The sequence below is a fragment of the Dermacentor albipictus genome, chromosome 1 (assembly GCF_038994185.2).
Source record: "Dermacentor albipictus isolate Rhodes 1998 colony chromosome 1, USDA_Dalb.pri_finalv2, whole genome shotgun sequence".
NCBI lineage: Eukaryota > Metazoa > Arthropoda > Arachnida > Ixodida > Ixodidae > Dermacentor > Dermacentor albipictus.
In genome coordinates, this window is record NC_091821.1 from 341,680,352 (window position 1) to 341,696,957 (window position 16,606).

General features: G+C 48.9%; 1 protein-coding gene and 1 long non-coding RNA gene across 2 annotated transcripts in view; one reads left to right on the forward strand and one right to left on the reverse strand.

The window, feature by feature from the left end:
* The window catches only part of LOC135906837 (uncharacterized), a 145,102-nt gene that overhangs the window by 77,641 nt on the left and 50,855 nt on the right, over positions 1-16,606 (forward strand). The window lies entirely within an intron of this gene.
* The window catches only part of LOC135907443 (uncharacterized), a 29,517-nt gene that overhangs the window by 3,304 nt on the left and 9,607 nt on the right, over positions 1-16,606 (reverse strand). Inside the window, exons 4-10 of the mRNA XM_065439166.1 lie at positions 16,122-16,252; positions 13,499-13,804; positions 10,826-10,997; positions 7,383-7,538; positions 5,269-5,454; positions 4,672-4,959; positions 2,598-2,753 (exon numbers count right to left, since the gene is read on the reverse strand). Coding sequence (XP_065295238.1) covers positions 2,598-2,753; positions 4,672-4,959; positions 5,269-5,454; positions 7,383-7,538; positions 10,826-10,997; positions 13,499-13,804; positions 16,122-16,252 — 1,395 coding nt within the window. The remainder of the gene's footprint in view (positions 1-2,597; positions 2,754-4,671; positions 4,960-5,268; positions 5,455-7,382; positions 7,539-10,825; positions 10,998-13,498; positions 13,805-16,121; positions 16,253-16,606) is intronic.

Sequence of the window (16,606 nt, forward strand, 5' to 3'; positions counted from 1 at the left end):
TTTCGCGGCACAGGTTCCTTAACGCTATAGCGTTAGAAAGAGCAAAGCCAAGTAACTTCGACGAATTGTTCGCTACATTACGCTGGCTCTTTGGAAATCTCTGGAGTATTCTAACCATCGTGTTGTACATGCTTCGATTCACCACTGCAGCTGCGAATACCAACGACGCTCTCCCGGTGACATATTACACGGCTGTGCCACCTACTACTGGGGGAAGATTTCACAAATTGATGCTCCTTCCTCGATGTAATGGCTAATTGCTCTATATATGCGACCACTCTAACTTTGCGGAGGCCATCAAGCACTTGATTGCCTCTGCTACTGCATCCAATCAACCAACTCGATTGTCGAGCTCTTATAGAGGCAAATATACTGGGTGCTTGACCTGAACCATTACCAACTCAGAAAGCTAATAAACTAAATAAGGGATGAAAAGTGGGTTTGTTAGTACGTTGCGAGAATACTTGGAAACAGCGCGAAAAGTCTGGCTGCACTCAGCTCGTCTATTCTTGCCCAGTCTTTACGTGCGGTTATCGGGCATTCCGGAAAGCTGCATGTATTCTAATGATCATTCAAAAATCAACGGACCTGTAAAGACGCTTAGAGGCAACCTGTGTCTACTACTGTTTCCGTGAACTTTATCTCTTTTTTCCTTTGCCTTCTACTTTATTATTTTGATTACTCGTTTCTTAGCCCCGAGCAAGCTAACCAACCGGCTCTCCGTCCGGTTAATCTCCCTGCCTTTCCTCGTTTCGGTTTTGTGTCCTCTTTGCACTACTTCAGCTACGTCGCGATAGTGCAAGTGTACTAAGGCATGAATCTCGTTTTCACTCCTGATTTAACGTAGTGTTAAATTCCACGCATAGGGGCTACAGAATTGATCCGTACATATGAAGCCGAAATCGCGAAGTTTAGTTACCGCAAATATGACGAATGTCCCCGATTCGCGAGCTGTTCGCGCCATGAAATTATAAGATTTTACATTATTTCTACACTTACGCGCGAAATTACGCGTACAACTAAATACACTGTGACCCGAGACGCACGTGAATACTGTGATTTGCTACGAATTGTTTACATGACCCCAATCAGGCGAAAGCACATTCAATTACGTTTAGTGACGCCTGTAAGCTGTCGTATATACGCGTTCATTTCACCCGTTGAAGTTGAGGGACTATTAGTGGGGGACTAAGGCCATATATGCTCGTGTATAGACTCCACTTTCAGCGCGCAGCTCTTAGGCGCCTGTTCCTTCGCCGAGCGTCGGCGTTGCTTTACGGCGTAACCGAACGAACGAGCGCAGCGAAAGGTGAGAGCGAACGCGGAGCGCTTCGGGAGAGGGAAAATCGGCGAGAGCGAAGAGACGCGAGGAGGAAAGTGGAGAGGAGGACGCAGCCTAACCATGAGGCGGGAGCGGAGGAAGGCATGGCGAAAGCGGGAGAAGGAAAGCGTACTGCCGCGAGACTCCCGACGACCGCTGCGAGATGCTGCCAGAGGAGCGCGTCGTCGTCTGTTCACCGGAGGGATGCGCCGAGCGCGTCGCACGATACCATATACGGAAACAACGTGCTCCACGAGCAGAGGTCTGTTTGCGGCGGCTGCTGTGAATCGCGCCCACGCGTCAGTCACGTGCTGCCTGTCGTGTTCTCCCGATTAGCCAGGCAGTCGCGTCGCACTTCGTTCCGTTTGCAACGTGATGCACGAGACAGATTGTCAGCGCCAGCCAATATATCGCGAAATGAAAACACTTTCAGAGCTGCGCTCAAATTTTCACGTTAGGGAGTATCGTAATCGTCGGTGAATTATTATTTTTTCTCGCAATCTTGATGAAGTGCAGCGCGTACATAGGGGTGGATCATTCCGGTAAACTTTTTATATTTGTTCACGATTTAGATTTTTCGATTTTCTAACTATTCCTTCACGCAAGCATGGCATGCAGCTGGTGCCCGTCTATATACTCGAGTACTGTTTTTGACGCCGTAGGTATGATTCGGTTCGGCCGCATCCTCATGGATACAGTCGTCCCCAGTGTTCTCCGTGACGTTGGCTACGACTAGGATGCGAAAGCTTTTCACAACTATGCCCGAAGGAGACACTTTCACTGAGCTCAGAATCCAAGATCATGCATACATACTGCGGCGCTCCCTTCAATTTTCGAATTCTTTAATGCTGCATTTTCTTTTTTCGAATTTTACACTGCCAAATTGGGGGGCGGGGGGGGGCGGCTATTATGTGAGTGGGGCCCTTAGTCGAGTATATACGGCATATTAAGATGTGGTAATGACGTAGACCTGTGTGACAGGCGTTGCCGTTACAAAGCTTGTTCTATTCGGCACAATCTGCAATCGTGTTCTGACGACGCACCCATGAAAGCAGCTGAAACTGACGCTGTCACATATCTTTTTTTTCCTGTCATGTTAAGGACTTTTGCACCGTCTTGTAGTTTTCTGATCAATTATTACGTTATGTTATGGCCATGTGACACTACACCCATCCATCGTTGCACTAAAATTAAGAGTACAACACTACACAGCACAGCACACGCAGGCACGCACACACTCACGCACGCACGCACGCACGCACGCACGCACACACACCTGAGGGACTGGCCGCGAAGACGTTGAGATGGATGTTCGGCGTAGACACGAGCACCACTGTTTCTCCATTCCGGTGTCGTCGCATGTCCTGTTCATACGAACCGGGGTGAACAGCGACGTCATGCGAATTCCGCCGTACTTGCGCTGCGTCTCCCGCTGTGGGCGAAAAAGCGGGGAGACGATGTATTGCAGAACACCTATGTGTACCACCTACGTGCCCACATGCCAGAGCTCTGTTCGACGGCAATAGATGCCGGAGCCTTTTTTCGGGCTTCGAAATGACTCGCGGTATGGAAAGTAACCGACGTCAGCCACCTTCATGCGCCTCAGTGTCAGACGCTTCTGGATAATGCAAATCAGAGACCTGCGCCACTGCTTTGCTGTCATTGTTTTTAAGTGTCGACTTCATTATGCTATAAAGAGGCTCAGATCCAAACAGGAGAGAAGTTGACAGGAAGGCGGTGGCTTGAAGTTATCCGGCATGGTCGAATATGTCGCTGGAGCTAACGTTTTAGACAAAAGGAAACACTGGCTCCAGCGACATTCCTTATTCGACGACTGTTGATCGTGTAAAGAGGCTGATAATTTTCTCGCCTCCTTTCAAATGAAGTTCACCACATTTCAACCCAATGTGTAGTCTGTGAAATACTACAGCTGATTCACCTGTTTTGTGGATTATCAGCTTCCCCTTCTTTATGGGGAAGTTCATCCTTTCCACTTTCATTCTTTCTTTCTTTCTTTCTTTCTTTCTTTCTTTCTTTCTTTCTTTCTTTCTTTCTTTCTTTCTTTCTTTCTTTCTTTCTTTCTTTCTTTCTTTCTTTCTTTCTTTCTTTATTTATTTATTTATTTATTTATTTATTTATTTATTTATTTATTTCACATTATTCAAGACAACTTACGCAGGGAATTGTTTTAATTGTCATAGCAAGAGGCATATATAGAGTGCCTGACAAGACCACGGCACACTTCGCCGCATTTTGCGACCAGCATCTCGGGAAACCTGTACGCCCTTCATATAAACGCCCCACTGCATCATTAAAACTATAGTAGGGTAGATATGCTCGATGCTTTAATGTCACGCTCACCTATATATATGTTGAAGTTTTTCCCTATCCAGCCAAGGGAAATGCGGGAACGTGTCGTACTCCTTGCCGAGATCTCCCGAGAAAAACATCTCATCGTCCCACTATAGGGAGCAGTTTCGCGCGCGTTGTTTAGCAGCCCTGGTTTCGAGACGACGAACGATTTCAAGGCGTACAAGAAGCGATTACGGAAGTGGACTTCACGGAATTCACGATTACGGAATTCACAAAGGTTTTCGTTCGTAAGTGCTCTTGACAACTAACAGGCTGCCATCACTAATAACGTGTTTGACATCACGCTTAGCTGGTATCGATACTGTTGCGGAAAATTTTAGCGTAAGTACTTATTTGTGAGTCGGGTTCGTCAAGTTTGACAGAGATCCGTGTTTGAAATTTGGAAGTGTCGCAGAATACCGATGTCATCGCGACGATGCAATGGTGCACATGGAGGCACAAACTACATGCTGAAACACTGGGTCGTTGTACAGCACAAAAGGACAATTGCGTTATGCCAGCATTAAACGGTGTGTGAAGGGAACTAGGCCCATCAACCACCGTGTACACATCTGCGTACGCTACTTGTCTTCCTACGACAGCGGTTAAGTGCTCAAAAATCGTCAAAAGCGTCGTCATCCTCAGCTTCACCATCGCCACAGGGCGAAGAGAAAAGACATGCAGCAAATGAATGAAGAATAGAAAATAAAACATTGGTACATCTTTAACCCGCGGTGGTGGCATAGTGGGTACGGCGTTGCGTTGCTAAGCTCGAGGACGCGGAATCGCATCCCGACCACGGCGTCCACATTTCGATGGGGGCGAAACGCCCGAGGGCCATGCCCCGGGTGCTCGTTAAAGAACCCACGTGGTCCAAATGAATCCGCAGTCGCCCGCTAAGGTGTGCCTCGTAATAATACCTTGGTTTTCGCACGCAAAGTGGCAGAAATTAATCAGTTACTCCTTTAGGAGCGCAAACGTGTAGCGTGCGCGCGTACCAAGAAGGGCTCGGTGGTGGGCGCGTCGAGGAGCTTGAAGTCTTCCAGCACGCTCCGCAGCGTGGCGTGCACGTCGAGCGGCGTGGTCAGGCGGTGCGCGTTCTCCTGGAGCACGTGCAGGAGGTGCGGGTGGCTACGGGTGAGGCTTCGCGGCAGGTACCACAGGTGGCCCGGCATGCGCCCCTCGAGCAGGCCGGCGAAGGTGCGACGGATGCCGCCCCAGCGCATGCCGTGGTCGCTCAAGAACACCACGATGGTTCTGTTCAGGTGGCCGCCCTCGTACAGCGACTGCACGCGCCCGCAAGCGTTCTCAATAGGGTTTCCAGCACGACAAAACATACTTAAATGTGGTCGAACAAGTGATGTCGCTATAGAGTGGAAGGTTTCAACGAGGGGACGTACTTGTCTTCGTCACTGCAGCAACTGCGTTACTCAAAAGCAGTTGCTGCATCGACGAAGACAAATTAGGACAAGATGACGCCAAGTATCACCAAGTAGCCTCTACAGCAAGGCTGTTGGGTAAATGACTCTGTTACTTTTGACAAAGATTGTTCACCTTCGAAACGAGAGACGCGCGTGTGTGAGGGTGGGACTCGCCTCAAAGAAATTGAGGAAGATCTCGTCTCCACCCCAGCGTGTCGAGGCATAGTCGTGCGTGAGCGAGTTGACCCAGGTGAAGGCGAAGTACGGCTCGTCATTGAAGGTGATGGCGAAGTCGCGCGTGTAGTTTAACACCACTTCAGCGACCAGAGACTGGCCCACGCAGAGGTAGCAGTTCAGGAGCTGCAAACATGTCAGCAGACGGGTGGGAAACCTCGTGCTTTGTCAAAAAAGAAAAAAAAAAGGTGTCGGATAAAACTGTTTGGTCTAACGCATGCAAAGACTGCCCAGGCAAATTCAGTTCTGTGTCTATACCGCGTAGTTTCTCCCGCTCTTCTGCTGCTTTGTCAATTATCAGTTAGGCGTCTAACAGTTCCTTTCTTTCGCCTCTTTCTCGCCGTTCACTCACACGCCGCAATACCGACAGCTGCTGCCAGACTGAGACCGAACGCGTCTTGAGTTTCTTTTTTTTTTTGCGGTTACAGAGACCATGAACCCAGGTATGACCTAGAAATGGGCAGCAGGCTTACAAAAGAAAGCTATCGTTGACTTTGACAATCACCTACAATGGTTCCTGGCAAAGCATTTTTTTTTGTTGGCCTTAGAATATTTTTCACCCGTTATTTGTTATCCTTTGCTGTTCCCTTTTGTGTTTTGTCGTGCGCAAAATGAAATCTTAATTTGGATGGCGGCGCTGCTGTTCCCGTCCATCGCCTGCGCGCTCGGCGGCTATGGCGTTGTGCCGCCGAGGAGGAGGTCGTGGGTTCAATTCCCGGCCGCGTCAGCCGCATTTTAAACGGCTTGGAAAAACGCATTGATGACCTTGAGAATTCTTAATAGTTCACTACAAAAAAAAAATGTTGAATGGTGTAGTACATTGCAAATGTCCATAAAAAAAAATCAGTCTGCATGACAATTACAGCAAAAAAGAATCCCTCTAGCTTTACCTACGTTCTTTACGGCCGTATTCTTACTAAAGTCAACCAACATAAATATTTAGGTTTCACTCCAACATCAAAGCTTCATTGGGATTCACACATAGATATCGTCACTTCTGCTGCCCTGCGGGCGCTTTCTTATCTTAGACGTCGCTTCCGGTACACACCGTGGCGTACTAAATTGCTGGCCTACACCACGTTCATGCGCCCGACTCTAGAATATGTCAACGTCATTTGGTTTCCGCACACTATGTCTAACAAAAATAAAATAGAAAAGGTCCAAAGAAAAGCCATCGGATTCATCTACAACAAATACACTCGTCCCGACTCGCCCACTAACTTGTTAGTTCGAGCGGGCCTTCCAACACTATTTGTCAGAGCAAAACTAGCGCGCTTGAAATTCTTGCACCATGTGCTCCACAAATGCTTGAGAATAGATTCTTACATGTACTTATCACTTCCCAAATATCACCTCTAACGCCACAAACACTCGTACACATTAACAGAGTATTCGTTTCATAATGGCACATTTCAATACTCGCGTGTTTCGCTCGCAGTGAAAGCTTCGAATAAACTGCACACAACTACATCTAACACAGTTTGTTTTTCAACTTTCTGTAATCCGCTAGATAATGAGTAAACCGATCATATTGGCGAACCTTAAACACGTTTAGTGCTGTCATTTCTGTAATCAACATAACGAACTGGTTGCGCTGTTTTGCGTACAGTGAGTTTAACGGAACTACATGTGATCTGCAAATGTATGGCTCGTTTCTGTGGTACACTTTTCCTTTTGCTTTGTTTTCTTCGCCAGTGTTCGACTGTTCATTGCTGTTCTCCTGCTGAAATTGTATGGATGCCCACACCTGCTACGGTCTCGTTCGAGACTGGCAGTATTGAAAAAAAAATTAAATATGGAGACTCAATGCAAAAGCTATCGCGCACTGTGGTTTGAAAGCACGTTATAAAGAACCACAGGTGGTCAACACTAATCCGCAGCCGTTCCGCCACAGTGTCCCTCATAATCCAATGGGCAGTTTCGCGACGGCAAATGCTACAAGCTATTTAACTTTTTTTATCGTGTGCACAGTCTATAGGCGTGCTGTACGATACAATTCTAAAGGCCTGAATCCAACTACAACACTTACGGACCATAGGTGAGAGGCAGCGCACCTTATAACGACCCAGATTTGTTTCAAAGGGATGGAGCAGCGTCCTCAAGTAGTAGTCCGTGGGCTGTTTCTTGAAACCCGATTTCAGGTAGTTGAACGTCGATATCACGGTCTGGTCCTCGGCGTACAAGGTGCGGTAGCCAGCGTTGGCGAACTCCTGCGCGAAGTGCGGTGTATTGAGTGTTTTTTTTGCAATCCTCACCAGAGACACGACGGATGCGCAGCAATTTATTTCATGTAGAAACGAACGAACGCGTATCGCCTCTTACTAATATCTGCTGCGGACGCGTTTACTTTCCCCCTGCCTTCGCTGAACCCAAGGGCTTCAAGGAGGCCAGAGATGCTTAAATCTACCACTGGGCAGATATCTTCACATTCCAATAAAACACGCTCCATTGTTTCCCTAGCTTTACAGCAGCAAGCACATGCTTCTTCTTCCTTCTTATGTCTCGCTTTATAAGTGCGTGATTTAAGCCATCACGATCTCGCCTCGAAAAGTAGTGAGCTTCCCTTTGAGTTATCATAAATTATTTCTTTCCCGATTTAGTTTTTTCCTCTTACGTAGTTACTCATAGCACGTTTATTTCCCATTGCCGCCGTTCATGAGGTTACATCTGCCTCTCTGACTTCCCGCTTGACGTTCTTTGTTGCCATGTTGCTCACCGCACAGGTCACATACTTGCTGGTAAGCTTCCTTGTTCCTTTCCTCCACTGTGAAATCAATGTTTTTCCTGTACAAACGCCTGAAAACTCTGCCAGCCAATTTACTTTCTTCCATATTCGCCACTCACCTTTCATAATCAATTTTACTGTGAGCTTCCCTCACATCAAAACTTGTCCAGCCTATATCATCCTGCACAGCTTCATTTGTAGACTTCCCATGAGCGCCCAATGCGAGGCGTCTCATTGACCTTTGCTTGCCATCGAGTGCTGATTGTACCCCTGATTTCAAGCAAACAGCCGCATTTCCAGATTGGATTGGATTGAAAAACTTTAATGAGAGGTCCTGCGAGCTACGGGACGCAAGGTCCCATAGAGCGGGCTACTCCCACGTTGGGACCGGGAGTTGTAACTCCCTGGCCGCATCGTGGGCTCGCTGGACGGCCCATAGCTGCTCCGCTAGGTCCGTGCTGCGTAATGCTTCTTGTAGCCTGGCGGAGTCTTGATCCTTGTTTGCGTGGGTCCGACCACACGGTCAGAGCAAGTGATGTACGTCTAGTGTGCTATGGCAATTTTCGCAATATGATGTTTTGTATAGGTCAGTCATGTAGTGATGTAGTCTGTTCTGCGTGGGGTACGTGTTTGTTTGAAGCATTCTGAACGTAAGTACTGGAACCATTACACCTTGCCATATACTCCTGAGCACCTGGTACATATTGCATCCCCACAGCGAATACTTGGCACGGACGGACGGACGGACGTACGGACCTATGGACGGATGGATGGATGGATGGATGGATAGATGGATGGAAAGATGGATGGATAGATGGATGGATAGATGGATGGATGGACGGACGGACGGACGGACGGACGGACGGACGGACGGACGGACGGACGGACGGCCGGACGGCCGGACGGATGGATGGATGGATGGATGGATGGATGGATGGATGGATGGATGGATGGATGGATGGATGGTATGAGCGTCCCCTTTGGAACGGGGTGGTGGGTTGCGCCACCAAGCTCTTGTTATTATACTGCCTAAAGTCCTACCTCGGTTAAACAAGAAAAAAGAAAAACTATATACTATGAACTCCCACTACCAAATTTTCTGATCCCATATTGCGAACTGTGCTTTTGTACGACTCCGTTCTTTGTCATTTCCCTACTTTTCTTCCACCAGTCCTCCAATCGCCTCTTAGCGGATGGATGGATGTTATGAGCGTCCCCTTTGGAACGGGGCGGTGAGTTGCGCCGCTTTGGATTCTTCTTTTCAAGGTTTTGCGCCACCTGGTATAGAAGAGCCCATATCCGATCGCGGGCTGGCTTCCTTAAGGTGTATTATTTGCTGCTGTGCATAGATAGACCTGTTTCCATGGAGAGCGTCTTTTTTTTCCATGGAGAGCGTCTTATTCCATGGAGAGCGTCTACCACATTGGGAATTGGTTGAGCTTGTGTGATCAAGCGGAAACAATTCAAATAATTCTCATAAGACGTTAAAGCAAATTGCACGTTCAAAACTACGTTACTATCGAGACAAAATTTTCTACAATAAGGAAAAAAAATCGCAGTTCCACTCGAAAGTCGAAACACTGATTGCGATCGCAAATTAGTAGATAGCTGTACGAAGTAAGGATAGTAGATTTATCGGCCGTATAAACTTGAAAACATTCGCTTTCAAACTAAACTACCAATGCTAGAATATGTAAGCGTGTCTCAATGAGGACGTAGAAAGAAACAGACACACAGAGACAGCGCTGTCCTTGCGTTTCTGCTTTTTTCTATGTCCTTGTTCAATCGCGCTTACCCATTCTATCACGAATTCAAACGAACTAGCCCGTCAAAGTGTCTTGACTAAACCAACCAGCATGGTGTCACGCACTGTGTCACAGGTAAACATGAACACATCTCGCTCGACGACAGCGGGAACTGTCTGTGAAAACGGTGGAGTTGGGAATCGCTGCAGGAGCCACGAGCCAGTTGACCTCAGTGAATCTCTCGCTTCCACGCGAAGGAAACGTCGAAAGCACAGCGCATACGAAGCCACCGGCACTACGCGCAATCTGTAAACATCCCACATCGCTTTGAAGATGAGGCCCGAGTGGGCGCGCACTTTCGCCACGTCGCAGATTGCTTTCAAGACACGAGCAGCGCAAACGCGTCCCTGCGGAGTCCGCCAAATGCGTCTACTACGGCGTCCCCGATTCGCGGGGCCAACGCCGTAGCAGACGACGCAATCTTGCGTGTTTGGGTATGCGTGGTTCGAAATTCTTGTTGCCGAAGCGACGTCTGACGCCGGACACCGACGACCGCCCCTCTCGCGTCGATAAATAATCCCACCCTGGTCACGGCGGCCGCATTTCGATGGGGACGAAATGCGAAAGCACCCGTGTACTTGGATTTAGGTGCACATTAAGAAACCCCAGGCGGCACAAATTTCCGGAGTCCCCCACTACGGCGTGCCTCGTAATGAAATCGTGGTTTCGACACGTAAAACCCCGGATTTCTTTCAAATAAGTAATTCCACATAAGTGGCGTGTTACTATTCTTGGTTGCGTCTGTCATGGGCAAGCAAAGCTTACTCATGCTACTAAGGCGTACTCCACGACAGAGCGCGCTGCTTGTCTCGCAGGCGGACTCGCAGGCAAAAATGAGTTCGAATAGCATGAATAGCAATAGCAATGACCTGGAATACAATTTTCGATAACAAAGCAAGGAGCCCGAGAATTTGTGACAATATACGGCTCGTTTCCACTCCCGAGCTCGACTTATAAACGAACTCACCGTCCAGAGGAAAGAGCAGTTGTCCCAGAACTGAGAGGAGTCCCTCCAGCACTCTTTCTTGACTTCCTCAATGTGTCGCCCCGTGAGTAGCGGCACGACGTTCTCCAAGGTGTTCTCGCCCAAAGCGTTCATGCCGTTCAACCAAACGGCACGCATCCGCTTCTCCAGGTACCTGCGAAGAGAGCGCGCGGCCACTTCGTTGGCACTGAGACAAAAGCAGACTGAAGACCGACTGCTGCGAAATTTCGCTTTGGCTAAAGGAGTTACCGGTGAGGAGCATGTTCACAATCACAGCCTTTGGGCCCAACTGGCGTTAGAGAATCGGTGGACACATGGCTTGCAAACAATTACTCGCCAATAAAACAAAAATAAGAGGCATCAAGAACAACAACATCAACAACAAAGAACTTGCAAATATCCCAGGGTAGCAGGATAAAGGTCGAAGTGGGTAGAAACAATATAGTGTAACTAGAAATTACCAAGTCATTTCAAAATATCGTTGCTAAGAGCAGTCTTAATTGATGATGCATCGACTACAGTGGAGACAGAAGAGGGAAGGTGATTACACTAAGCATAGTTTTTTTAAAAATAAAATAAATGCCAGGAGCTTATGTCAGTGCGACTACAAAGAACCGTTACCCTGCATGCAGCTCTTATCGACACAGTCCTGAGAAGTACTTAAACGGAAGTGGTCTGTACACCAACCAAAATGGTTTAAAATATAGATTTACGTTATATATTATGATATATGAGGCTCCCACGGTGGATCCGAAACGTAAATATACATTTTAAACCATTTTGGTTGGTGTACGGACCTCTTACTTTAAGTATGCATCATGCCGGCCAGACGGGCGGCCGCCATGCTCTCGACTTGATCCTGAGAAGTTATCGCTAGTGGTCCTGTGTTCGAATCCTCTCGCCGGAAATTTTGAATAATGTTCACTTAACTGTTTATAGCGCAGTACTTTCTTAAAGACTATCACTTTGCAAAGTCATGAAGTCATCTAAAGCTAGAAGTACTAAGTAGGCAAATCCATGTGCTACCTAACAATCCCATGCTGCCTGAACTACCCTACTTGCAGCTGCCATAGACACTATAGTGCCACAGCTACCTGTAGCAATTGTATGAAACTCTATGCATTTAGCATTTATAGCTAAAACATTCGAAATAAGCAGAATAGAGGCCGAACACGGTGAAGAAATTATTAGTAACATGGGGCGCTCTAACGTAAAACTATTCCAAACTTTTATATTCCAATTCTGCAATCAGCCCACCGCGATTGGTCAAAAACTTTTTTGGACCACCCCCACTTCACCTGTCTGTCACCCGACGTCAGGAAAACCGCGATAGCTCCCCATCTGATTTGACGTGTACACACTGATTATGCATAATTTGACCTAACAAAACAAAACTAGTTATTTCTGATTCGACGCCTTTTTGCCATTAGCCATCGGCTATTGGTCAAAAGTTTTCGGCCTGCACCCACTTTCACCTGCCTGTCACGCAACACCACAAAACCGCAAGAACTCACCACGTCAAAGTGACGTGTACGCGTTAAAGACGCATTAATATGCCGAACAAAACTGAATGTTCTTCTGAATAGCGCAGGCTGCCCCGTTCCGAAAGCAATAAAAGATGGCTGCCGCCGATCGCTCAGGCACTGGCTACTCGCACGAGCCGGAGAGCATGGGTTTATTTGCGTGTAATAAAACTTTCTGCGTGGCCTTGTAACGTTTTCGAGCACTTTTGGCACGTTTACGTCCTCGTTCTGCAAACTCTTCTTTGCTGAGGGTCCATTTTAGCATCATCCTTAAGCTTCCGTTGCATGCCGCCGCGATTGTCGACGAGCCACCCCAAGCTGTGTAAGGGAAAGCGGACCAATCGCAGACGCCGGCATTAACCTCTTCATCCGATTATCGATATTCAGTGCAGTGGCTCGGCCCCATCGAATCCTTCTCCACTTGAGCGCGCCCCTCGCCTCTTGTGAGCCAATTAGATAAGGCAAGCCGCTCAGTGTAGGCATTGTTATTCGTTTTTCAAGCAAGCAAAAGTGACCTCCTGTGAACGAGGAAAGCATTTGATTGGTCTGTTGAGACAACCCTGCGGGTGACCGCCTGATGCTTGCGTCGGCGGTTACGCAAATTTGACGTCAGGAGATTGGAATAAAAACATATTGGAATATTTTTACATTATGGGGCCTATGGTGCGTGCGTGCGTGCGTGCGTGCGTGCGTGCCTGTGTGTGTGCGTGCCTGTGTGTGTGCATGTGTGTGTGTGTGTTTCAATTTTAGGTAATTTCTTCGTCTTGGTCGATGTTCCCTGTGGGGGGGGGGGGATAAAGAATAATCGACTGGCAACCCCGAGGTCGAAAAACGCGTTGTTGCACTCGCATGGCTGCTACCCGCAGTCTTCATCGTCTCTCTAAATGACGCAATTGACGGTTTATATTTGCTTCACGTATCTGCTTCTCTTTCATAGGGCCGCACACTGGCCAAGAAGAAAGAGGAATGCCACATGGCATATGTTGCCAGTCTGCTGGCTGATGACGCAGCTGTACGCTCACAATTTGAAGCGATGTGGGTCACACAGAGTCGCTGTCAAAGCTTTGCGTTGAACCTTGTTCGACAAACGAGGCGAATTCAATACGTATAGAGAAATAAACAGCCGGCTCACCTGACCGTTTGGCTGTGCGAGCGCTTCATGTTGTTGCGCGAGAGCGAGTCAGCGCCCAGCAGGAGCACGCTGTAGGCGAATTTGCCGCGCTTCGGCACCGGTGAAACGAAGTCGCTGTCGTTGGTTCCATCTCGCGCCCGGCGGCGCAGGCTTCGGGCGCAGCGCTTCTCGACGCGGGGCTTGCGGATCACGAACGCATGGTAGTTGGCGTAGACGAGCGCCCCCTCAGCGTCCAGGCATGTCAGCCGGATGAACTCGACGTGGATGGTCGTACCATTTGTCACGGGCACGCAAGGACCCTTATACCTGCGGAAAAAGCCAATGAAAGGTGTTGAAATTTGACCACCCATGAAGGTATTCCGTCTCCTACAATCGATTTTTGGCGCTTGCAGTGCATATAAGCATGGCCTTCGAGACTGGCTCCTGTTATCTCCGAGAGAACCATCGCTGGTCGTGAGATTTTGGTATCACGTATTCTACTATACGAAATTTTAGTTTTGCCATGCAAGCTGGAGCGAGTGCCCCGAAAGGAAAAAGAAACTGTCATCCTCTCGAGTACCACGACGATACAAAGGAAACCCACACTGGCTTCCTTTGTGTTACTTTTAATTGGAGTTGTGCGATGCTTTAACAAATCTTGTAGTTAATCCTTTTATTTACTTAGTAACTATTTGGATACTCCAGGGCCATGATGTCGCCATGATGTCGCCATGATGTTCCGTATAAAGTCCAAGGGCGATAGCACCGTCGCCGCGCGCTGTGTGCTGCGTGTGCGAGTGAAAGCGTACGAGGGGAGCTGACGATCGCGGTTCAATCTGGTGCAAAGCGCAAAGGTGGAAAGCTGAGAGGGTGAAAGGCCGTGGGGTAGTGGGATGAAGCGATGGGGGGGGGGGGGGGCGGCATTTCTCGTAGGCAGCAACTCCGATTTCGCTACCGCACGCAAGAGGAACGGACGATCGCGGCTCAGTCTTGCGCGCTGTTGTGCCATTACCACAAGCCCGGATTCCGAATCTGCAAGATGCGGAATCTATCCTGCGAGCGCCCAAATTCTCCCTTGAAAAGTCAAGATGCTGAGCCGTCAGGCAGCGGTGTCCTGCGGGGGAAGCCTCGGCGAGCAGCATGTTCAGACGTGTCAGCGAGTGCCAGACAGCCCGGCGCCGCACCTCCTTTTGCATGGAGGTCACCGCGCGCGCGAACTTTGAACCGGGTGGCCAGCGCGGTCGCTGGTTGGACCTCTCGGACGACCGCCGAGTGCTGACTTTGTATTGGGCCGTTTGAGTGACAATGGTTCCTCGGGGATTATAAAAGCGGCGACGCGCCGCCTGAAAAACCGGATCCGCCGACCCACCGGGAGACAGTGTCGCTCCCGACTGGGGTGAGATGTGTCACGCGTTTTCGCCGGACGTCGCCGTGCGGGAACAGTCGCGTTTGTGTGAGCTCTCGGCCCCAGTGCCGATCCGATCTTGTCCTGTACAATGACCTGTATATAATGTATAAAGTCCCTTTTGTTATTCTCATCGACGCCTGGCTCGGAGTCTTCGCTACCAACGCTCTGTCACGAAACGGGTGACGAGCGCTACGGGACCACAAAGTCGTAATCGTGGTGCAGCGGTGCAAAGTCGTAACAGCGCGCAAGGAAGGAAAGCGAGGAGGCAGCGTGGGAGGGAGTCGGGGGCGACGTGCTACTCCGGCAGCAAGTGGGCACTTTGCGCGGTCGCGAGCGCTCTTATCTTGAAAGCGCTCTGCAGATGGCTCATACACCTTTGTGCGTGCTGTGTGCTCGCCGCTCAATTTGCGTTGAAGCGACAGGCAGTACGAAGGTCACTTCGCACGCTGCTGCTGCCGCACTTCCTCACGCCAGCGTTCTTACAGCGGTGTCTGCGGTCATCGAGTGTGGGGTGTCCACGTTTATCTGTGCGCGCTGTCACCATGCTCGTTAATTTACAGTTAGTAAGCGAGTGTTACTAAGTTTACGCGGCCGATAAAACTACTTTCCTTACTTCGTATCGTACAGCTGTCTACTAGTTTGCTATCGAAATCGATGCGTCGCCTTTCGGGCGAAACTGCGACTTTTTTCAACACACCGATTTCATCATAGATCCAGCCGTTCACTTGATTTGCAATTTTATCTGCTCATCGGACCTTAATTGGCCATTTGTCCTTCGGATTCACATCGCAGTGCTTGCACCCACTATCATGATCTATACTAGCGGCAGATATATCAGAAGCTTACTCCTCAGTGAGCACCATGATGGCCCACCGTATGCCCCATATACCTTCACATACCATCATTGGAAAAAAGAGCGCTGCGGCGATGAAAAAGAAGCAGGAAGAGGATGCACGCATGCTCCAACTCGCAATTGATTTATGGGTTGCGAGTGAGCGCATTTGTGTCCTCTCTAGGTTTTATCGTCACCGCACTGTAGTTTATCAAAGATAAAAATGCCAACTAACCCAACTATCAATCCCACTGCATCCTGTTAAGACATGGCAAGGCCAAAGGCGACATAAAACGCTATCATTTCTAACACATTTCATATATGTCCCGGCTCACCAGCTGAAAGTATTGCTATATACATAGCATCGGCATGAGGCGCGTGAGCTTCGGTAAGAAGGGACTCACGTGGTGATGCTGTCGTTGTAAACCGTGGACGGCCGATCCACGATGCGATAGCAGCATGTTATTGGTGGCTTCGCTTTTGTCTTGTTTGCCGTCATTGTCATGGCCGATGTGTCGATGAAAATCCTGGTCCTCTGCGAAAACCAGAGACAGTGAGGTCGCTATATGCATGGATATAAACCGATGGTGCGCGTATACCGCTTGCTCTGCGCTACGCTGGGAGACACGTGATATAAGACGGACGTGGAGTTCCTGCTCTGCAGGGGCGTAGCCAGAAGGGGGGGGGGGGGGGGTAGGCTTATGGGGCTTCAGCCCCTCCCCGAAATTTTTTCTTGCTGTCATGCACCACCGATCAAAACAACCCCCGACGCCGGAAATCATTCTGGATTTTGTTTAGAATGTCCTTTTCACGCACGAAAAGACATTTCGGCAAGAACATTACGAAATCGGGCTGGATTTCGCGCCAACGCCCATGTACCGGGAGTCAC